This window comes from Anabas testudineus, chromosome 9 (assembly GCF_900324465.2).
Source record: "Anabas testudineus chromosome 9, fAnaTes1.2, whole genome shotgun sequence".
NCBI lineage: Eukaryota > Metazoa > Chordata > Actinopteri > Anabantiformes > Anabantidae > Anabas > Anabas testudineus.
The window spans coordinates 23,120,356-23,142,690 of NC_046618.1; the positions used below are offsets into that span (position 1 = coordinate 23,120,356).

Consider the following 22,335-nt stretch of genomic DNA (forward strand, 5'->3'; position numbering starts at 1 on the left):
AGGCTCGGTTCATTTTTTGGGGGGTGATTTTAGGAGAAGACGCGGCGCTAAATGAGCAAATTGGAGCCGAGTAGTGAGACCTACTTTGAGAGGCGGAGCTCGCCTCCGCTCCACTCGGCGAGGCGCGTTCGTAATGAAAGGAGCGCGTGAGCGGCGCTTGCTGTGACTTCCTCGCTCCTCGGCAGCTACATTGTGTGGAAAGCAGCACGTTGTTGGCTTCTGCACGCTGAACTTTACGCCGAATTAACGTTCTCCTGTTCCGGGAGAAACCCGATTTAAAGCTACCACCCATTCTCTCAGACGTCTGTAAGTTAACCCAGCTTGCGAAAACATGTCGGCCTCGGCGGCAAAAGTGAGTAAAAAGGAGCTGAACTCGAACCATGACGGAGCGGACGAAACCTCCGGTAAGGGGAATGGCGGTCTCCTGTTCACCGCCATTTTCACTTTCTTCTCTAACATAAATTACATTGCGACCGGGTGCAATGTTGTAAATAATTGTTGTATGGGTTGCTTTGATATTGCTGATTGCACCTGGACCTTCTTTCCGTGTGGCCACAGATGTTGCTGCGTGTATTCACGTTTCGCTAACAGCAGCTAGCTCACCAGCTAGCATGCCGCTACTCCAGCCTGCTGTTGTTCAGTTCAGACCGGTGCTGAGAGGCCATGTTAGCTAGTTCATTTAGCATCATCAGCGTGGCCAGTTATGTCGATGGCTACTGACTCAGTGGTCGTGCGTGATGCTGGGGGATCATTGTTCAGCGTTCTGCTGTAAAATCGCGTCAAATTGGCTCAATCATGTTTGATTTATTTAAACTACGTTCAGTAACCAGAAGACTTGCCAGTTTTATTTGTGCATTAGCAGTTAGCCGGCTAGTGTTGTTGTTGTGTTACCTAACGCTAGCTGACGACGTTATGTTTTGTTACTGACCAAGATGCATTTAAATCCACCAGCCCCGCAATCAGGTAAACGAGGTAATTATTATATTGAGACAACTGGATGCAGGACGCCGTGGGAGCAGCGGTTTGACAATTAGGGGATCTGTTCTGGCATCTGTCCTAGCTCTGTGTCTCACGTTATCGCGGCTCACTGTGTGCAGTTGTCCCACATTTAAACCACGCGGCCTTGTCGGTAGCAGCCGGCAGGAAACGGTGAGTGTCTGAACCGCTAGAGCTGCAGCTATTGGCCGCTTAACATACCGTGACCTCAGGGAGAGTCCTGCTTTTAATCTGTCAGATAACCTCACATCTACCGCTATATATGCATTTCTAACGAGGGGGTTTCCTGTAAATCCAAAACTACTGGAATAGGAAGAGGAGAACATCTCACGTTTGTCGTTTCAGTTAGTTAAACTTAGTTGCGGCTATCAAAACAAGTCTGACAGAAAACTGGCTCCAGTTTATATATGTGTTACTCTGTGTGTGGGCATTTTTTTGTTTTCTGTTTAGTGTATTTTCTAACTCTTTTTTTTTTTCTTCTTCTTTTTTTCCTCACAGAGAAAGAGCAGCAGGAAGCTATTGAACACATTGATGAAGTTCAAAATGAAATTGACAGGTAATTGCATTTCCTATTTAAAATAATTGATGTCAAATGTGGGTCTCCAGCAGAAAATTCAAAGATGGCAGGCAAAGCTGTGATTTGTGATTTTGTTCTCTATAAATAAAATGTGATAATTAAAGCTTGGAAACAAAGATAGACTCACTAGTAGATGAGATGCAAACATTTGTGTATGGATTGATGGAGTATTTTATATCACTGTCCCTGAATAAGCGTAATTGAATACATGTTATCTGGAAAGTTGAACAGTTTGGTGTTTTATCTTTATGTATATTTTGATGTCGTGTACTTCAAATAGCAAAACAACCTAAGCTTTTGAACATTTTGGTTATAATTTTATTTTATTTTTTCCCTTCAGGTTGAATGAGCAAGCCAGTGAGGAGATCCTCAAAGTAGAACAGAAATACAACAAACTCCGTCAGCCATTCTTTCAGAAGAGGTCAGAACTGATCGCCAAAATCCCCAATTTCTGGGTCACCACATTTGTCAACCATCCACAAGGTGAGAAAGTCAGCATAGGGTTTTATTGCCATACTTTGCACTAATGGAAATAATTACACCGCCCAAAGGTTTGTAAGAAGTATGTAAGTTTTCTACAGTGACTCAGGCTAAAGTTTGTGTAATCTGCCACAGTATCTGCCCTACTGGGGGAGGAAGACGAAGAAGCACTTCATTACTTGAGCCGAGTGGAGGTGACAGAGTTTGAAGACATCAAGTCAGGCTACAGAATAGATTTTGTAAGTATTATATTGCACAAAGAACACATAGGGTGCAGGGTGTTTCATTTATTCTAACTTTGGTTCTTTTTGTTTTCTAGTATTTCGATGAAAATCCGTACTTCGAAAATAAAGTACTTTCCAAAGAGTTCCATCTGAATGAGAGCGGAGACCCATCTTCAAAGTCAACAGAAATCAAATGGAAATCAGGAAAGGTATGTGCATATGCTTCAAATTATGTGGTCCTGAAAGTAAAAAAGAAATGTAGTAAAATGTGAGGCTTTTATTTCTTTGAGTCAATATTATCCCCATTTAAAATGTTTCCAATTCTATATTTTAGACGGTTTCATATACATGGCATTGTGATGGAGCTCTAGCAGTTTTTTCCTGAGCTGTAATGGCTGATTTTGACTAATCAAAAAACATCACCAGAGTTAAACAGAAAGAGAAATGTAACTTGTCTTCATGTTTGTAGGACCTGACCAAGCGCTCCAGCCAGACACAGAACAAAGCAGGAAGGAAGAGGCAACATGAAGAGCCAGAGAGCTTCTTCACTTGGTTCACTGATCATGCTGATGCAGGCGCTGATGAGCTTGGGGAGGTCATCAAGGATGACATCTGGCCAAACCCTTTGCAGTACTACCTGGTATGTTTATGACTTTCAGTGGTTACTAATTTGTATATTTTCCCTATAGCTGACACTGTCTTCAGTAAGCAGACAATTTTACTTGTTGCTGTTTGTGTGGGAGGTCCAGACACTTTGTTTTGCTGCTGAAAAGTACTTTGTTACTTATGGTATAAATGAGACAAATGCTCAAAGTGGCTCATTACTCCCAGGTTCCTGATATGGATGATGAAGAAGGTGAAGGTGAGGATGATGAAGAAGATGAGGAAGGTCTGGAGGACATTGATGAGGAAGGAGATGAAGATGGAGAGGAGGATGAAGAGGACGACGGAGAAGATGGAGAGGTAAAGTGATAGTTGTGAAGACAGGTGGTGACATAAGTTGGTTATAAACCGTCACTGACTGAAACCGTTTCTCTTTCAGGATGACGAAGGAGAAGACGACTAAGAAATAACATCTACCCAAATCCTCACCCTTCTATTCCCTGTTTGTTTTTTCCACTCATGTTCGGGAGCAAAGGTTTTATTTTATTTTTTTTTTTACCTTTTTTTTTTTTTATTATTTTTTTTTAAATATCCATGTGTGCTTCGTTTCCCATTCTGAAGCCTCTTCACCTGTTGGTGCCATGTTATGTTCTCCTTTGACTCATCTAAGGCCAATGGCACTTTGCCCTGAACTGTGAGTACCATCCCCGAAGTCATTAAAAAAAATAAAAGTATAAAAATAGAATCAGCACGGCATCCTGAGTAGAATTTGAAGACAATTCACACAGAGTTCCTCTTGTTAAAGGTTTGTGTGGTAAATTGACTAAAGCCATGGTGTAGTGACCTAGCACTAGCAAACCTCTCAACTTTTTTTCCTCCACATAATTTTTTTCAGTTGGGGTGTTGATCCCTTGAAGAAACTGTTGTTTTTCCCCCCCCTCTGTGGTTAACGAGTACCAGCTCATTCCTTTGACTTGTAATGTTTAGTGGGCGGGAGGGTGGGGTAAGCTAGGGAGGGGCAGGAGTATGTTGGTTATTGGGGAGAGTGGTTATTTTGACACCATTTCTATGGGACTTTTTTTTTTTTTTTTTTTTTTTTCATTGTATTGTTTTACAGATATCCATGAGATTTGAAATGACATTTTTAATAAAGGACAAAATGGAAAAAAAAAAACAAGCTTGTAAATTTTGGCCCCCACTGCTTCATGGGTAAAACACCTGTTATCTCAGAATTTACATTTAATCACCCGTTCCTTTTCCGCTGGGGGGAAGAACTGTTTTAAATTTGAGGTGTACAACTTGCTTTGTTACAATAATAAAACTTACTGTGTATACATGTGTGGGATTCTTCAAACGAAACAAGTGGGTGCAGTAGAAATTTATTTAAAAAGCAGGATTGGGAAGCAGCGAAGGCACCTGGGTTAATTATACAGTCAGATTCTCGTTAGCTCTTGAAGGATTTTGGAGTCATTAGCAGGCTTGAGGCAAAGTCTTCTCTTAATAGTCGATGGGTGATTAAAGCCAGGAAGGTGTTCTCCGACTCGTCAAATTTGTTTTTTGTGACGGTGTCTGGCCAGTCGCTGGGCTGGAATGCCCAACCTGTTAGTAGAGGGTTAGAAACAACAGAACAAGTGTCAATTTTAGGTTATTACACACATACCTTGTTAAGTTTTAATAATAAAATATAGCAAGTGGATTCAAATATAAAATGTAATACTCCTGAACCTCATGTTGGTAACATGAATGTACAGATATGCTCCACATGTGTTCAGGCTTTGTTGCATTTAATTCATGAACAATTTCAAAGAAGGGAAAACCTGAAGACATGATTTTAAAGAAGTGACCTAAAAAACAAAAGGGACTTTTTATTCACTGGGGACTTGTTATGAGGTATGAGCTGATAAAGGTGAAACAGATTTTACCTCTTTATGAACTGCCAGGTAGTTAATACACAATAATACTTATTAATTCACTATTTATTTTTATTTTATATCAAGATTTTTGTCGTTCAATAAATGTATTAATATGAAATCGGATGTTTTCTTCTTAATTGTAGAGGAGTAAATATGATTAAATGGAAACACTCCACCTTCCTCAGTGTCGTTTAAACCTCTTTGTTCTGGGGTCGTACCCACCTAAGTGAGTTCTACACCGGGGACAGCTGGCCACGGTCCAGGAGAACCCCGGGAACCAGGAGAACTGTTCATCTGCCGGCCAGTGCTGGGTAACGTCCGCTTTTCTGAACGTAGTGACCTCGAACTGGTGTCCGTGGGGGTTTTCGAAAAGCTGGACGTTAACCCTTCGGCCTCCGGCCAGCGTGTCGTTGCGGCTGGAGAGAGCCAGCCGGCTGGGGACGAAGCGGAGGTCTGTCCCGACCGCCAGCTCGTGTCCGCACGCCCTGCACAGTATCAGGGTGTCGGCGCTGCTTCCTCCTGCCGCCGCGGCAGCACAGGCCTCACCGGGCTGGTAGGCAGCGGGGTAAAGGAGGAGCAAAAAGGGAATGTAGTATGTTATTACCGTCCCCAGCTGCCGGACAAGCAGCCGCAGGCTCCGTTTACTTCTCATTGCTGCTTCACATGTACCGTCTACATCAGTGTATCTGTACACGTGTACATCACTGCGCATGCACATGGAAGGCTAATCGGCTAGCTAGCAGCTACAGCTAGCATCTTTGTTTTTAGCCGAGGTGGTGCCGTGTGGTTATAAAGTACCAATGGAAAGAACTAAGTACTCATCTCTGAAATATGCGAACACGATCCAGAACACGCAGCAGACACACTAATAAGTTATATAACTAGTGATTAGTGGACTTAATAGGAGACTAATAAATTGGGAGTTAGCTTGCTCTCCAGGCTAATGTTCGGAAGTTCCATAGACAGCAACAGGAAATCCAGTCATCTCAACCATTTCCTAGTGTAACTGCGCAGATTACCTCGACAAAAGGGTTACATAAGTGTTAAAAAGGCACTTGAGTATTTCCACTTTATGTTTCTCTTACTTTTACTCCTCAACATTTATTTGGGACATTTAATTACTAGTATTAGTATAGTAATATCTCTACACTGTGTAATGATACTATTTAAGGCCGGTGTTATGCTGAGTTTTGCATCCTGACATGCTACGGTCTGTCTGAAATAACAGGGGATCTCGGCATCTGAGAAATCCTTCCTCCCAAATGATGCACCCCCTCCCAAATGTACTTTAACACACTGTATAACCAAATGATGTTACTACTACATGCTTTAGGCTTTTTTTGGGTTGTCAATGAAATAGATTAGGCATGCAGCAGTGTGAGTGTCGAGCATGTTAGAAACAGATACTTTTTTTGATGACAACATCCAAAGAACCTCATTAACACCTTTTATTTTGGCTATTATACGTCTGATGTACTTTTCTTAATAGGTCGTAGATTTTACCTTCGCACGCCTTTTGAGAAATTAATCAAAAAAAGCTGCAGTTTTTGGGCGATTCTTGACAAAAATACTGAAATACTGCTTGATAATTAATTAAACACGGAGGACGCAGATCTCAGCAGGGATGCAAAACTCGACATGACACCTGGAAAACAAGGATGACAAATAAACTCTGTCATCAGTAACTCAGTCAGATTGGTGCCAGAGAAACAACTAGATCATGTACTTAGTACTTAAATATTAGTAAAGAAAAGTGAAGCTGAACTTCTACTTGTAGTGGAGTACTTTAGTCTTGCGCTTATTAAGCCAAAAAAGTATATGTTCTTCACTAAGATGTATTTCTCTGCGCAACAAACCCACTGAGTTACTGCTAATTAAATTAAATTAAATTAATTTTGAGTTTTCCTTTTTCCGCATTGAAAACTCCAAGTACCACATGGTTTCCCGTTTTTCCCATTCCAAAGACGTTCTGTGAATGCGTCATTACCCGTTACTTTGAATGGTTACCACTAGCAACGCTTATCGACACCTCCTGTACACCAATCACAGCTCGAGATACTGCGAATCAGCCAATCAGCGAGCTCGTAGGTGCAGACGAACAACCGTCCCCTCCGCAAACAAAAGTCGAGATTTAACGCTATATTGGAGACATGTCGCCAGCTTAGCACGGTAATTATGAGCTATCGGCTGTTAACTGTCGTTTAGTTGGTTTTTTTGTGATACTAACTGCGTCCTGAATGTTGTTGTAACGTCTCGAAACAATGACAACCCCGGATTCATCCCCGCCGCCGGTCCACGTACATGTACCGGAGACCACACCTGTACATGTTCATATGAGGAGGAGTCCCAGCAAAACCCCACAGGTTGTTAACATACTGGTCTATTAAACCAAAAACAACGTTTACGTTTTCATGGTTCCTTTTTTATTGCTTCTGATGACCAAAGGTTAAATATGCACAATGTGTTGGAAGTTATTTTCTAGCTAGTCTGTGGAAATGATCATGTCACTGATGTGTTAGTTTGTTTACCACAATGTTACAAGAGACAAGAGAGAATCAGAATACAAAGACAAAAGGTTGATAAAAAGGAATCAAAGCGTCCAGAAAAGAGGCACAAGACAACCACAGAGCTGCTAAACAACAGAAAGTCCTTCAAGAGATCCAAAACAGCTCCACAGCTCCTTCAAGCACTTACAAAGATCACAAAAAGGAGTTAAAACATCCACAAAGAAACTCAAAATTTCAAAAAAAGAGACTCCAGACGCCCACAGAGACGTTTATAGAATCAAATATCCTGAGAGAATACACCGAAAAAGTTCACGAAGACAATTCATTATTCCCCAAAGAGACTCCAAGCAGCTAATCAGGCTGAAAAGAGATATAAATCAGCAATAAAGAGTTGGGAAGAGATCACAAAGAAACTATCGTCTGTTTCAGTAAATGGGTTTAGGTCTTCTACATGTTCGTAACAAGGGGTACATTGTGTCTTAATTGGTTCATAGTAATTTATGCCTTTTAACATACTTTCTAAACAGTCTTAATTTTTTGGACAAGAATGCTGAAATCAGTCTTATGTGTTTTACCTGACATATCTTCTTTTGCAGAACAGGATAAAAGATTCTTTAGTGAAGGGAGATGAGGGGAGGCCAAAAGTCAGGGCGCCATGGATTCCTCCAGGAAGACTGTCCTGCCGAAGAGATGTGAGCTTTTACACATGTCCAGTTATTTTGTAATGTCTCATACAGCCTGAAAACAATATTTGGCAGGGATTTACTCCTGTAGCAGGACCGAAATGTTTGCAATGTGACAATGTGGATTTTTAACAACAAAACATATAACTCGGCTTTATATTTTCTTGCTTTTTTTTTTTGCAACTTTTCTGAATCTATTTTAGTCTTGTTTGTCATAAGTTCCATTTGTTTGTGTCCTATGACCAGAGAAGCAGAGTGCAGCATCAGTCAGAAAGTGGGGCCAGACGTCAGCGCGATGGAGAGGAGCAGGAAGACGAGCTGGCTGCAGTATCCAAAAATCTCAGTGTCCTTCTCCGAGAGCAAGAAAACATCCGGCGTTTAAAGAAGTAAGAACCTCTTCAGGAGCTGGAAAAAAACTGATGTATTCTTTTTCTGCTCAGTGGATATTCACCTTAACATACTTTAATAGAATTCCAAACTATTTTAGTTATGTAATATTCAACTATGACGGTATTTTGTTGTTGGTTGGTGTTGGTGGATACTGTACCTATCCACGTTTAGCCCTAATTCTGAACTTATTTAAAACAGTTCTTATATCTTACACTCTTGCTTACAGTTCGGATTCCAGTGGTCAATACAAAAACATAGATGTGCTTCTGAGGGCACTTGTAGAAGCAGAAATCGACGGCGTAGCTGTAGCTAATCAGCTGACAGCTCTGAAGGATACCATCGACAGCTTCACCAAGGTAAGTCTGGCACCAAATGATAATTTTGGTTCCGGGGGATGAAAACTAGATGCAGTGTGAATAAACTGGGAACTTAGTTTACTGTAGATAATGATGTTTTCTTTCTTGTTTAATGTTTTAGGACAAGCGGCTGTCAAAGATGCATGCAGCTTCACTGACCCGACAGCGGGGGTTGTTGTTAGAGAAGATAGAGATGTTTGACTACACGAACCACAGCCTTCGAGAGCTTCTTCGAGAGTGGAGTGAATACGCGGTACAGAATTTTTGTTTTTTAAATAATTTGTCAAGAGAAACACCAGACATCTACTGATTCTTCTTTCATAAATGTGATTTTTTTTTTCTTTTTTTATTTCACTATAAATAATTTTTCTATTGTTTTGCTTTGTCCACTTACTTTAGCTGCGAGAATAATTTAAACTGAAACCATGATCCAACTGTATGCTACTTCTGTTTGTAAAAACATATAAAAGCACCATAAATTACATCAAAAAGTCTTTGTTGCATCCGTGTTGTTGTATCCACAGAGAGAATCTCTGGTGTGGTCCGAGCAGAGAGACTCCTTAAAGAAGAGACTGGCTGATAGTGAAGCAGACAACATTGTAAGAGGCATACGGTGCTGTTTTCTATTCATTCACGAGTTCATCTGCCACCAGGCGATATGAAACAAGGTTCTTTTTATTTCTTTTTTTACAGCGACTTTTGGCCAAACTCGTCAACAAGGAGAAGGAGGCGTCGAAGCTAGCTGAGCATCTGGATTTCGAAAAGGTTAAAAATGATAACTGACTGTTACATCAGGATTTTATCAGAAAACATTTGTGAATCCTGTGGAATGATCTTGTTTTACAAATCTGGAAAAAAAACTCTTTATGGAACACGTCCCTTAAATTATGAAGTTCTGGGGGATTAAATAATTGGTTGAACCTCTTAAAAAAAGCTCTTCCAGTTGTTGTGGATTAGACTTGCACAACTGTCTGTAGAGTGACTTTAATATCTCACCGATCCTCTGCTAAGTTTCAGTTTGTGGACACCGAGCTTCAGGACGCACCTGTCCAGGTCCTAATGCAGCAAAGCAGCTCGAAAGTCATGATACTCCCTGCAGCCAACTGATCACAGTGGATTTGTTTTCCTTTTTATTTTATCAGTAGATACAGAAAACCAGGTCATTCCAAAGGGGGTTACTTGCCACTTTAGATTGGTAGAAAAAGTCTCTCACACAGCCATATACAAAGTCAATATTTGGTTGCTTCCAAATAGAAACTCCAGTTTTCCTCAGTACATTTGCACACAGGTCAAACAGCATCATCTCTTGTAGGGCTCTGTGTTGTTTATGATAGCTCTTTATGACCATGGCTGTATGTTTGGACTTATTGTTGTGCTGCACAATAAAATAATTAGGAGACACTTTGTGTGTTTGCCCGCATCCAGACGCAGCTGCTGAAGAACGTGGCATTTTAAGGTTCACGTGTTCCTAAATAGAAACTGTCTCCTCGCCCTCTGATTCCCTTTGTCATTGTAGGACAACATAAAGACGACAGCAGAGCTTTCGAGAGTCCTGGAGTCAACCCGAGACCACCTGGAGTCTCAGCTTAACAGGGCAGAAACTGAAAAGGCCCAACTGTCTGCTGAGATTCAGGCACGTGAACATAAAACACACATCAGTATTTCATTGGTCAAGCAAACACTGACAGTGTTACATGCTGCAGGTGCTACTGTTGGTGTTGTAAGGAATAAAGTTAACTGATAAAGTTAAGTAGGAGGGCATTGAGGCAAAAATGCAATTTATACAATTTAGCAATAAGTTCTTTAACAACAAAGTCGCTTCTGTGATTTACAGCAGCATTTACATTGTTTGTATGTCTTTACTCCACCTTGAAGCAGGTTTCTCAATACCACTGTCTTCTTTCTTGGTGAATTAGAGGATGCAGCAGAGCCACAAGCAGCAGCAGAAGGAGCTCCAGGCTCTGCAGGAGGAGCTGCAGACTATGAGGCAACGGAATTACGGAGAGGAGAATGAGCAGAGGCAGAAAGACCGGGAAGCTCTGACCCTGGTGACTCAGCAGGCCATGAGAGCTGAGGAGTCTGCCAAGCAGCTCAAAGAAAGACTTCAAGAGAAGGTCAGTATTCAGAACCGTCTGACACACAGGACCACACCACAATGTCTGAAAATCACCGACATGCATATAATCTTTCTCGGAACTGGCAGCATAGTACATGATCACTTATTCCTCAGTATTGCTCCGGTGACTCTGAACCATCTCTTAGTTATGCTGCTAAGGATAAGTCTGTGGGACCTCTACTCATAACACTGCTCCTCTCCTCTCCTCTCCTCTCCTCATCTAGTGTTGCTTAAGTGGGGTTTACACATTACAATAATACAACATTAAACACTGTAAAGTGCCTTGAGATGACATCGGTTGTGATTTGGCACTCTTTCTTAGTCCCTAATGTTCCTACTCACCTATTTCCATGTGGCGTCTTTGTCAGCAGAAGGGTCAGGGCACAAAGACCAAAAAAAACATGTCTGAAAGTTTTATTCAGTGACCTGCAGCATCTGTGATATCACAGACTTAAAATTAGACAAGACAAAAAAATCACAGAGGCTACTATCAAGATGCTGCTGCTCACCAACATGTCAATCTGTCAACAGATTCAGGTGAAGGATAATAATTAAAACGTCTTGCACAATATTCTTTATCCTAACATATAATGTGGCACTTTGTGTGTTTCATTATCTTAAAGGAAACCCAGTTGGCTGAAGCTCTGTCTACGTCCAGTGACTGGTGCCTCCGACACTCTAAAGAGGCAGCTGCTAAAGAACGTCTGGAAGAGGACATATCTGTTCTCAAACTGTGAGTGCACTCAGAAACACTTTTAGTCCAAACATCATAATCTGCACAGACCAGAACAATCTAACATTTTTACGTCAATTCACAAATAAGAACAGATGACAATAAAAAAACAAGTACTAGGGCCGACGCACCGGTAAAAAGTACAACAAAGAAAAAAAAGTACTTATTAAAAAATGAAGCAGATTTTATCTATTTTATGTACTGTAGGTAGTTAATTTATAATACTAATTACTAATCATAATTATTGACATTTATCATTGAATTATTTTCTGTCATTAGAATCTGCATTGGTCAATAAGCTATCAAAGAGCTGTAGTGGAGTAAAAAACACAATATTTCCCTCTGAATTATAGTGGAGTATGTAGTTGAAGATCTGACCATAGTTGAGGTTTATACATAAATGTGGTTAAATGTAAAGGTTAAATTGTGCGTGACACCTTGATCCACATGCTTCTCTCGCAGTCAGGTGACCGAGCTGCACTCCCAGCTTCACTTATCAGAAGAGAAGAGTCGGGCAGAGAGGGAGAAACTCAGAGATGAGCTGCATCAACTCAGCGCTGAAAACGCCTCCACTAAGCTGGACAACCAAAAACTCAAGGTACTTCCAACATGTGTAACAATAAGATAACCCTCATGACATATAATATGGCTATTTATTGATGACCAGTGTCTTCGAGTGCTCATGCCAGTTTATTTTGAAGCTCTTATGGCCAATAGCCTTAACAAAACAAGAAAACAATTCAGTTTTGACAGCATCTTCTTCTACTGTTTCTGAATGTCTGTGGACTAAAGAGCTTGTATTAACCGTACACTGTATCATATTCAGGTCGAGTTGTCATCATCTGAGGAGAAACTCAGGGGACTTCAGTCTGAAGCTCGTCAGCTGAAATCATCCATCAGAAAGTATGAAAATCTGGTGGAGAAATACAAGAAGAAGGTACACTCAGACTAAAGTCAGGAAATAAATGATCACCAACATAATTTATATGTATTTCTGAATACTGTTCCACGTGGTTTGACATTTGCTTCAATTCACTCAAACATATTGATAAAACTGTCAAATGTACCTACAGTGCTGCTGAGTGGGGCATAGATATTTACCTACATGTTTTATGTGATTTTGCTAAATTGACTCTTTAACTTTGAAAAGCATAAAGCGTATTATGTGCATAGACACACTTTAGATGCTGAGAAGTGTTTAGGTTTACTGTTGCTGTGCTGTGGTGGCACCATACCTCTCTCTGTAGGTGCAGCAGGCTCGTCTGGAATCAGAGGAGTACTGCATAAAGCTGGAGATGACGCAGAAGGAGGCACGGGAGGTGAAGGTGTGCCTGGAGAGGGAGATGGAGCAGGTGAAGAGGGAGCTGCTGGGCCGGCTCAGAGAGCTTGAGCCGCTACCTGACAGACTGAGGAGGACCGAGCAGCAGCTCCGAGACGCCCAGCACGAGGCCGAGGCACACGATAGGAGGAACATGGAGCACAGCTCAGCTCTCTCTGACGTCAGACACAAGGTATGTAAAAGCCTTAAAAATTCACTCAGCATCTATCTGAAAATAATGCAGTACTAACACATCTGTCCTCCCTTCATGATAATTCATAATAACCTTCCTGTAAAATGCTGCAGTTCAACAGCAGCACTGACGACAACCTCCTCACATGGATGACACTGCTGTTTGTCACAGTAATTGTGTTCCTCCACAGGTGGAGCAACAAGGCACTCAGCTGGAGACGTTTCAGCAGAGGAACGTGCTTCTGCAGGAAGAGAACAATGTTCTTAAAGAGAAAATTCACAACTTAGAGAGGTAACAAGACATTTACTGAACTTCTTTAATGGCTGTAAAGATTGGATTGCTTAAATTAAAAAACAGAGATGAGTTAAGTGCTTTCTGTTTTAGGAAGCTGGATGACATGAAGGTAGAAAATAAAGACATGTCTCAGGCTCTCAACTCAAAGGACACAAGTATCCGCAGCATTCAGCAGCAACTGGAGGAGAAGAGCCGCGAGTGCAGCATCTTGTCCCGGCAGCTCCAACAATCTCTGGACGACGCACAGAAACAGGTCTGAAACAACAGACTCACATCTTCAGTCTGTCCATCAGTGCGAACAGAACAAAACATCACATAACTTTAACCTCTACTTTAACCTTTAGACAGTTTGTTTAACCGTTGTTGAATAGTATAATACCGTCTTTGAGAATAGTTAATAAGTGCATAAATGTATATAATTCCAAAGGGTTCACTTACTTTTTTGCATTGCAATTGCACTGTCAATTAATCGTCTGCTGAACGTTTTTTGCTTTCTGGCCGGCAGGTGAACGACAGCATGCAGAGGGTTTTAGCCAAAGAGAGAGTGTCTCAGTCTAAAGCCTTGGACCTGCAGAGCCAGCTGAGTCGAGCCAAGACCGAGCTGAGTCAGCTACAACAAAGCAAGGAAGAGGTACAGCACATCACCGTGTTTCTCCTTAAAACAAACATCAGTGCCTGTTGGTAGGATTTAGTAGAAAAATCATCGAAATTACGCAGTGTGCATATGCCGCACATGCTAGGACTTCAGTGCACTGCAATAAACGGTAAAAAAAGTTTTTTCTTTGTTTTACTTTTGTTTTCAGATGGAGCAGCGTTTCCAAACTCAGCTGCAGAACATGAAGGACCGACTGGAGCAGTCGGACTCTACAAACCGCAGTCTGCAGAACTATGTTCATTTTCTCAAAACATCATATGGAAACGTGTTTGGTGATTCTTTACTGGCAACCTGACCAGCATTCAACCATTCCCAAAAACACTGTAGTAGATTTTGATTGATTTTTATATTATGACATTTTTTAAAATGCTACTTTTAATGAAATGTGTTTTTATTACTTTGAATTTATTTATATTCATTTTAATAAATAAATTCCTTCACAATTCTGCAGGATTTTATTCTGCTAATCTCTAATATTGTAATACAATATACTGTAATGCAAAATAAAACACTTTAATTTTGCACTTTTACTTTTTCTACTTTATTCATTATATAGTCATTATAATACTTATAATATTGTAAGATTGTGCATGAAATACCAAATGTAGCATCCACTAAAACTGTATTTAATAAACATATGATTTAATTCTCTAAAATTAACTGTAGACTGCTACTGTGCAGCCACACAGGACCTGTAGTATAAAGTCTTATTTCCACTAAACTCTGTGAAGAAATTTAGGAATTTAAGATATTTTAGAGTGATCAAATATAAATTCGTATATTATATAAATTAAATATTTTAAATTACGTTTTTTTTCGAGATTAAAAACCGAAATAGATATAATAAGTTAAAAACTCAGCCGGAACCTTTAAGTCCTTATGTAGACGACCCGCTGTTTCTCGTCGGATTGTAATTTAAGTAACAAACCGGCTGTTCAAAATTTAGCCAAACTACCTGAAGTTAGTTGTATTGTTTTTGTTTGCTAATCGGTGGCGATGCCTGCTGAAAACCTGCGATGGGGAACTTTAGAGGCCTTAAAAAATTCACCAAAGGGAAACATCTCGTTCGACCCGTACTGGTCGGAAAGAGGCGAGGTGAGTCAGCGCTAGCTAGCTAACATTATCGTTAGCTGTTAGCGGAGCAGCTAATGGGTGGTTAATGTTAGCCAAGCTGTTCTAACGTGTTTACCTGGATTATAAAACCTGAGTAATAATAATTTAGTAGTAATGTGGTTGTTTAACTGTTTAGCTCAACCTCAGTCTGCAATGAGGACAGCTAACCAGCACAGTTTGCTTAAGTTGCTTTACTTGAGTACTTGAGCTATTTTGACTTCAAACTTTTACTGCGACATACTTTAAGGAGTAATAACGTACATGTTACCTCACTACATACAATAAGATACACACTCTGGTTTAAATCTCACAGCTGTTTTCATTATCTTTAGTTAATTAAACAGTGAAATAAAACATATTAGAACCTAAAAATAAAACATGGCTGCATGAATGAGGTCCACTTGAGCTCTATTGTGTCTGTGTCTCTGCAGCATATACTGGCTGGGTGCAAAGAGGCCGTCAGCCTGTCCTCACATTGTGGGGTCATATTGGAGCGCATCAGTTCTTCACCCCTGCAGAGGTCCAGTTTTCTAGGATCCAGCTCTGGAGATTCCAGCCCTGGCTTGTCAGAGGAGATCCCAGCCTCTGTTTCTTCCCGGGGATCCATCCCTGACGTGAACAGTAAACACACCACTCTTTCTGCAGCCCCGTCTTTAAAGACAGAGCGTGAGCAGGTGAATTTATTTTGTGGGAAAGTTGCTTTTAATGATTCACAATTATCTGACAAACAGACTGAGCCTCATTGACAGTGTCCTCTAAATCATTACTGAGCACTGAGCACGCAGGAACTGATGTTTTATTTCCTAAATAAACAGAACTGTTCCTCCTTTCAGTACTGTACCTGCGATTGTCTTCGAGGTCTCTTTGAATTCATCCACCTGTCCTGAAATTTTAACTTGTACCCTTTCCTCTCGTTAAAATGCTGCAGGCTGTTAGTGATGTTGCGAAGGATGAAGTTTCAGAGCCAGATGACGTTTCTAGTCCTGCGTCACAACATGCCATTTCCTTGCTGTCGCCTAAAGCCATGGAAACAGCCGGCTGCATTATCAAATTTGAGGAGGAACAAAGAGCAAAGGCCAAAGTGAGACATGCTTTTTATACTTTTCTAAAACATTTTTTTTATTTATATTTTATAAATGTATCAATTTTTTAATGTTTTATACACATACCAAGACCAATAGAACAATGTCACCCTTTATGTAATTCGTAAGATTATAAGAACTTTGGAGTGTATGAAACTGCAGGAAGCTCTGTAAATTCACTTGATTGATGTCTTAAATCTTTGGGCTCAGATGGCACTCAAACTGCGGCAGGAGATGCAGGAGAAGCTGGTGGCGGCCGTGGCGAGCTCAGAGTCAGAACAGCTTAAACGCTTTGAGGAGTTAATGGAGCTGAAGCAGAGGCAGGAGTACCAGAGTATGAGGGACATGATGGACAGAGAGTAAGAGCAACACAACATGTTTTTTATAGTGTTAAACACTTCTGAAAATGTTCTGTAATCAAAGACGTCTCTCTCCACTGTAGAACTAAAGAGAGCATTGGGCGGCAAGAGAAGCTGAAGGAAGAGCAGCGACACAGAATGAAGGTATGACCCATCAAAAATCAGACCTGGTCAGCACCTGTGGAAGTGGATACCTCTGTAGTACATTCATTTTCTTTGTTGTCCGTTGTGTCAGATCATGAACCTGCGACTGAGGGAGCTGGAGCAGCAGCGGCTGCGAGAGGCAGAGCTTGAGCGACAGCGGCAGGCAGATGGCAGGGAGAGGCTACGTAACCTCAACAACATCCAGGAGGAGGTACTGCAGCTAAACCAGCTGCTGGAGCCGTCCACCCAGGCCAAAACTGATCTTCCAGTGACCAGCCTCAGCTCCTACAGCACCCGCGGGAACCAGCTGTGCTCCCAGGTGTCAGAGGTGGTTCGGAAGACGGCAGAGGTCAGTTTAACATCTGACTGTTAGAGCCCAGGATTGGGTTGTTGCACCTTTCTTCGCTGATCAGGAGGATCACAGTAAACACAATTATAAATCTCTGCCTTTGAGAAAATGATTTAATACAGTGTATGTGAACACACTGGTTGTATTTTGCTTTTTTTTTTTTTTTTGAGGTTTCCTAGTCCAGGAAGAATCTATATGTCGAACTTCATCATTCAGATTCTGTGTAACTGTTTTACTGCCTCTTTCTAGGGAGACTTCCCCAGCGTGGAGGACATGACGGCGGCTGAAAGATCCCTTCACGAAATGAGGGCACTGATCCGGATGATGCAGGAGGAGGCGGCCAAGGCTCAAGAGAAGAAGAAAAAGGACCAGGAGGAGGAAGAGGCACGCAAGAAGCAGGCAGAGCTGCAGGCGCAGCAGGAAGCGCAGCAGAAGGCAGCGCAGTCAGCCAAGGAGCGAGCGCAGAGGAAAGGTCAGGAGGCTGTTGTGTTGGTGTGTGTTGTTAGAAATCAACAACAACAACACACCTAAGACACCATTTATGTGAAATTAAGAAACAAAGATAACACATTTAGAAGAACACAGACTGAATAAATGTTGACTATTTAGAAAATCTTGATCTTAAGGTGGCAAAAGACAACAAATCTCAACTTAAATTGACTTTACAAAGCAAAGGTAAATTAATAATAAAGAAAAATGAAAATGAATTAATTTGCATATTCCATAAGAAAAACAGTAAAAGATAATAGGAAACTAGATTCAGTCTCAGGTTTAAATCAACAGTTATAAAAATGCTGGAAATAATAATAATGGTAATAATAACAATAATAAGTACGTAGTTGTCCACCTCTTAACTCTTCAAATTATTATTTTTAATACAGTAAGATGAGTGTAACCATTCATTTTGTTTCCACCTTTTTATTTTCTTTCTTGGTGCATTACTGAGTTAGTTTGTATTATTATTACATTTTAATGTGCATTTAGAATAGACCTTAATAAAATTTAGGTTATTTATTATTGCTGCTTAGCTTTTTTTTGTGTGTTTTGTCTTTTGATCTTCCAACAGGGCTCCAGAACAGCGCTGAAGACAGCACAATGAAATGGTACAAGGAGCTGCAGGATTCAGCTGCTCAGTGCGCTCAGTCCTTTGAACAACTCAACTCCCCAAAAGACATGCAGGTGGGTTCATCCTCTCTGCAGGAGTGTTTGTAATGTAACCGGGAAATTCACTCCAGCTTCGGGATTGGAAATGTAAAGTGATCTGTAAAAGAGCCAATTAAAAGAACCTCATGGTAAAGCTTCTTCCTGTAGATTGATGTAGATTCAGGGTTACATGAACATGGATCTACAGTGTAGAAAAGCCACAAATTGTTTTCTGGTGTCTGATAAGAATCCTCCTGATCCTTGTCTGCTCCTGGTCTCTTTAACATGTAGCAGACTCGTTATTATAAGGCTGCAGTGTGTTATTTTTCTATTAATGTAGTGAATAAGAAGCATATCTCCTGTTGTTAAACTCTCTTTTTGAAAATCTGGTTTCTACATCATTTTACTACATCGTTTTAATTTCTATTCTCAGACAAAGAAGCTAAAACTGGAGCTCCAGAAAGCCGCCACCATCCCCGTCAGTCAAATCGCCAGCAACTCTGGATCGCAGCTCCGGGAGATCTTTGACAAGATTGACAAGCTGCTGTCAGGACAGGTGGTGGTGTCCGGGGGGAAGTCTGTCTCCACCTCCCAGCATCCTCAGGGCCTGGACTTCGTCGCCTACAAACTGGCTGAGAAGTTTGTGGTGAGTCCGACAGGAGGAGATAAGTGTGATGCACGTGTTCAAGAGAAGTCCCAAGCTGCACATACTTTTTTTTATCAAGTCCTGAAAAGCCTTGAAGAGCATGTTCCCAATCATTTTAGAGAAATGGGAACATATTGTGTTAGAGTTGACCACAAAAATTCTCTTATTCAGCTTCTTAAGTGTGAGGAGTTCTTGCAGTTTCCCATGTTTTAAATTAGCGTTGTTTCATAAAGCTCATCAGAGGAACTACTTTGAATTTTAAAACTGAAATGAATAATTGAAACTCCTCTGATGTTTCTTTTTTCCCTATAGAAACAAGGAGAGGAGGAGGTGGCGTCTCACCACGAAGCCGCCTTTCCCATTGCTGTGGTGGCCTCTGGTGTCTGGGAGCGACACCCTCGGGTGGGAGACCTCATCCTCGCCCACCTGCATAAGAAATGCCCCTACGCAGTCCCACATTACCCTCCGATGAAGGACGGCACGCCTGTGGAGGAATATCAGAGGTGAAGAGCCCCTCATTTCTACTCAGTGTAACTTTCTGTGTGTAAAATGTTTCCAGGGCATCAGAGATTTTCTCTTCTTCCTCAGGATTCTTGGTTACCGTGTCGACGACTCAGGGGTCGAAGGTCAGGACAGTTTCCTGAAGAGGATGTCTGGGATGATCCGTCTCTATGCTGCTGTGATCCAGCTGCAGTGGCCGTACGGCTCCAAACAGGGGGTAAAATCCCAGTTTGTCATTTCAGTCTGATATGAGTGGCAAGAACTCATTAAACCTGGAGATTCTGTTTATTATATTTATATATTTATATATTTATATAAGTTGTTTATATCAAGTTATTCTTTAATCCCACACGTGCTTGTTGGTGGTTGTGCTTCAGTTGGTTCCTCATGGTCTGAACCAAGGCTGGCGTTGGCTGGCTCAGATGCTCAACATGGAGCCTCTGGCCGACATCACGGCAACGCTGCTGTTTGATTTTCTGGAGGTGAGTCCTCCACCTGTGAGGGCACAGTTAACATGTCACAGCCCCAGCAGTGAATATACATGCAGCAGATCAGTAAATCAAGACTTAATGATGTAATGAAGAAGTCAGCACCTGCAGAAAGACAATTTTAAGTCCAAAAAAGAAAAACTTGCAGTCATCAGATGACATTAAGCGGTAGTTTAGAAAAGAATAAATCATATTATATCATCATATCAAAGAAGCAGACGTGGACACACGTGTGACTAAACTCCAGCGCTGATGTTTGTGTTTCCCTCAGGTTTGTGGTAACGCGTTGATGAAGCAGTATCAGGGCCAGTTCTGGAAACTCATCCTGCTTCTTAAAGACGAATACTTCCCCAGGTAAACACTGACTTCAGGTTTAAAGTCGAGTCAGTAGATAGATTTAATCTCTGAACGTTTCTCTTTGTCGTCTCCAGAATAGAAGCGGTGACCAGCAGCGGACAGATGGGCTCAGTCATCAGACTCAAACAGTTTCTACAGGTTTGTTACACACTGCTAATGCTACTGCCGGATGTTTTTATTAATTACAAACACTCTTTGGGAGCTTGAATGTCTCATAATCTGACTAACAAAGCAGAATGCTAAATTGAATGACCATGTTTAAAACAAAAATCTTATGTCTGGACCCCATATACATCATCAGATACGCATTTCCATCCTGGTGATGCTCTTACAGGCCTTTAGAGCAGCTGTCTTTACTTCCTGCTCATTTTGGGCTGTTCACAGAAACAAAGATCAGAGACATAATCTAGGACCAATCCCAAAACATAAATGTTTAGTTGCTTTGTAAACCAAATCTCGATTGTTTCATGTGAAGAAAGGATGGTTAATTTAGTTTTCTGTGCGCAGACGTCGCTGCAGAGCCGACAGATCAGTCCGCCCAAAGGCCAGCTGAGCTCCACCTTCTGGAGGTCGTGATGGAGGAGCAGCCATGATGGATGTCGCTGCATGTTGCTTTATTAGGTCTGAATTAAACCAAAACGTCCTGTGTGGCTGATGTGGAGGCTGCTGGAAAGATTTGCTGAATCCACTGAAGCAAAGATCTGATCAGGAGGAAAGTAGACTCGATGATGATGACGCACTACAGCTCAACTACATGTTTAGATTATGAGATATGTATCAACAGCTGTGGACGTTTTGATGTTCTTGTTTGAAGATCTGCTTCTTGCTCCTTTAGGATATACATCATCATCATGGGTTTCTTAAACGACATGCAATAATTATGTGTTGTTTATTTTCTGTCAAGTGCCTGAATCTGAATCCTCCAGATGAAAATGTTTGGGATGATGTTTAGATCCGTTTTACTGTTAGTTTGTTTTCCTGTGGTCACTGCAGGATCATCTCTGTTTGTGGTTTTAGTCGGCCTCGACAGTCACTGTTCAAATCTCGATTGTGTTGAATGATCTGAACGTCTATTTATTTTTTTTTATGAATCCACCATGTGGAATCGGTTTGTCATTTATCATAGTGAATGAAGTTGTCCTGGGGTTAGAAACACAAAAACTGCTGAAGTGTTTTAGTATTTTCAAAACGCAGATGAATTAAATCTCAAACTGACGCAGACTCAGTGCTTTAAAATGAAACTCTGAAGAGCTGAAGTGGTCTGATTGTTAATATTAATGATTATACAGGTGTTTTAAACACCAGAATGATTGTAATCATCAAGAGCTGCACAAAAACCAAATGAATAAAATAAAACATCAGCAGTTTACTGGAAATGTCTCTGAGTTTATATAAAATGTGGTGTGTGATATGAATTCCTGTGATGATGGTTTTTGTTATTGTCAGCCTTTGTGAACAGCAGCAGTGTAGAAATATTATATTTCAAAAAAGCATTAGCATTAAAATATATTTAAAAATACTAAACAGTAACTTGTCAGATGATATTTAGTTGGACCGCCTTTAGCTTTGATTACAACACTCATTAACCGTGACATCGTTTCAATAAACTTCTGCAAAGTCTCAACATTTATTACGTCCAGAGTTTTTTCACCAAGATCTTGTATCTTATGGGAGAGTCGGACTGTGGCAAGCACTTCCCAAAGATTCTAAATGAGGGTTAAGGTCTGGACTCTGTGGTGCCCAATGCATGTGTAAAAATTATGTGTCCTGCTCCCTGAACCACTCTTTCACAATTTGAGCCTGGTGAATCCTGGTATTGTCATATTGGAATATGCCCGTGACATCAGAGAAGAAAAAACCCATTGATTAATAACCTGGTCATTCAGTATATTCAGGTAGTCAGCTGACCTCATTCTTTGGACACATAATGTTGCTGAACCTAGACCTGACCAACTGCAGCAACCCCAGATCATAGCACTGCCCCCACAGGCTTGTACAGTAGGCATTAGACATGATGGGTGCATCACTTCACCCTCCTCTCTTCTTACCCTGATGCCCCCATCACTCTGGAACAGGGTAAATCTGGACTCATCAGACCACATGACCTTCTTCCAT

General features: G+C 41.1%; 4 protein-coding genes across 7 annotated transcripts; 3 read left to right on the forward strand and 1 right to left on the reverse strand.

The window, feature by feature from the left end:
* The first annotated feature begins 171 nt into the window (after positions 1-171).
* On the forward strand, positions 172-4,212 carry seta (SET nuclear proto-oncogene a). Its single transcript, XM_026343360.1, has 8 exons — positions 172-404; positions 1,495-1,552; positions 1,914-2,056; positions 2,189-2,292; positions 2,373-2,486; positions 2,747-2,917; positions 3,109-3,240; positions 3,320-4,212. The coding sequence occupies exons 1-8, from the start codon at positions 332-334 to the stop codon at positions 3,341-3,343; spliced, it is 819 nt and encodes a 272-aa protein (XP_026199145.1). The 5' UTR covers positions 172-331; the 3' UTR covers positions 3,344-4,212.
* On the reverse strand, positions 3,956-5,798 carry si:ch211-51h9.7 (CRBN_C_like domain-containing protein). Of its 2 annotated transcripts, none has more exons than XM_026343361.1 (2): positions 5,016-5,795; positions 3,956-4,479 (listed from the first exon to the last, which is right to left on the reverse strand). In XM_026343361.1, the coding sequence occupies exons 1-2, from the start codon at positions 5,509-5,511 to the stop codon at positions 4,325-4,327; spliced, it is 651 nt and encodes a 216-aa protein (XP_026199146.1). In that variant the 5' UTR covers positions 5,512-5,795; the 3' UTR covers positions 3,956-4,324. The 2 variants fall into 2 exon arrangements, with proteins under 2 accessions (XP_026199146.1, XP_026199147.1); XM_026343362.1 differs by having other exon boundaries at positions 4,370-4,479; positions 4,970-5,798.
* Positions 5,799-6,717: 919 nt separating this feature from the next.
* LOC113150122 (outer dense fiber protein 2-like) lies at positions 6,718-14,488 on the forward strand. 3 transcript variants are annotated; one of them, XM_026342512.1, is made up of 18 exons: positions 6,895-6,962; positions 7,106-7,156; positions 7,897-7,992; positions 8,230-8,369; positions 8,600-8,729; positions 8,851-8,982; positions 9,254-9,328; positions 9,423-9,494; positions 10,246-10,362; positions 10,646-10,843; positions 11,469-11,578; positions 12,041-12,176; positions 12,405-12,515; positions 12,826-13,089; positions 13,280-13,380; positions 13,474-13,636; positions 13,889-14,014; positions 14,187-14,487. In XM_026342512.1, exons 2-18 carry the CDS (start codon positions 7,127-7,129, stop codon positions 14,331-14,333), a joined length of 2,148 nt encoding a protein of 715 aa, XP_026198297.1. In that variant the 5' UTR covers positions 6,895-6,962; positions 7,106-7,126; the 3' UTR covers positions 14,334-14,487. The 3 variants fall into 3 exon arrangements, with proteins under 3 accessions (XP_026198295.1, XP_026198296.1, XP_026198297.1); XM_026342510.1 differs by lacking the exon at positions 7,106-7,156 and having other exon boundaries at positions 6,718-6,962; positions 7,902-7,992; positions 14,187-14,488; XM_026342511.1 differs by having other exon boundaries at positions 6,866-7,156; positions 14,187-14,486.
* A 465-nt stretch (positions 14,489-14,953) lies between these two features.
* Positions 14,954-21,306, forward strand: gle1 (GLE1 RNA export mediator). Its single transcript, XM_026344207.1, has 15 exons — positions 14,954-15,133; positions 15,583-15,825; positions 16,080-16,232; positions 16,444-16,592; positions 16,676-16,736; positions 16,828-17,085; positions 17,335-17,557; positions 18,152-18,264; positions 18,662-18,874; positions 19,187-19,377; positions 19,463-19,592; positions 19,753-19,857; positions 20,135-20,217; positions 20,295-20,358; positions 20,728-21,306. Exons 1-15 carry the CDS (start codon positions 15,035-15,037, stop codon positions 20,794-20,796), a joined length of 2,154 nt encoding a protein of 717 aa, XP_026199992.1. The 5' UTR covers positions 14,954-15,034; the 3' UTR covers positions 20,797-21,306.
* The last annotated feature ends 1,029 nt before the right edge of the window (positions 21,307-22,335 follow it).

Bases quoted from the DNA above. Each gene is read 5' to 3' on its own strand.
- seta (XM_026343360.1), top strand. From the start codon at position 332: ATGTCGGCCTCGGCGGCAAAAGTGAGTAAAAAGGAGCTGAACTCGAAC. The intron at 405-1,494 runs GTAAGGGGAATG...TTTTCCTCACAG, and splicing joins CGGAGCGGACGAAACCTCCG to AGAAAGAGCAGCAGGAAGCT. The intron at 2,487-2,746 runs GTATGTGCATAT...TCATGTTTGTAG, and splicing joins TCAAATGGAAATCAGGAAAG to GACCTGACCAAGCGCTCCAG.
- si:ch211-51h9.7 (XM_026343361.1), bottom strand. From the start codon at position 5,511: ATGTGCATGCGCAGTGATGTACACGTGTACAGATACACTGATGTAGAC. The intron at 4,480-5,015 runs GTGGGTACGACC...CTCTACTAACAG, and splicing joins CCGGTGTAGAACTCACTTAG to GTTGGGCATTCCAGCCCAGC.
- LOC113150122 (XM_026342510.1), top strand. From the start codon at position 6,793: ATGGTTACCACTAGCAACGCTTATCGACACCTCCTGTACACCAATCAC. The intron at 8,983-9,253 runs GTACAGAATTTT...TTGTATCCACAG, and splicing joins GAGAGTGGAGTGAATACGCG to AGAGAATCTCTGGTGTGGTC. The intron at 13,090-13,279 runs GTATGTAAAAGC...GTTCCTCCACAG, and splicing joins TCTCTGACGTCAGACACAAG to GTGGAGCAACAAGGCACTCA.
- gle1 (XM_026344207.1), top strand. From the start codon at position 15,035: ATGCCTGCTGAAAACCTGCGATGGGGAACTTTAGAGGCCTTAAAAAAT. The intron at 16,593-16,675 runs GTAAGAGCAACA...TCTCCACTGTAG, and splicing joins AGGGACATGATGGACAGAGA to AACTAAAGAGAGCATTGGGC. The intron at 20,218-20,294 runs GTAAACACTGAC...TGTCGTCTCCAG, and splicing joins AAAGACGAATACTTCCCCAG to AATAGAAGCGGTGACCAGCA.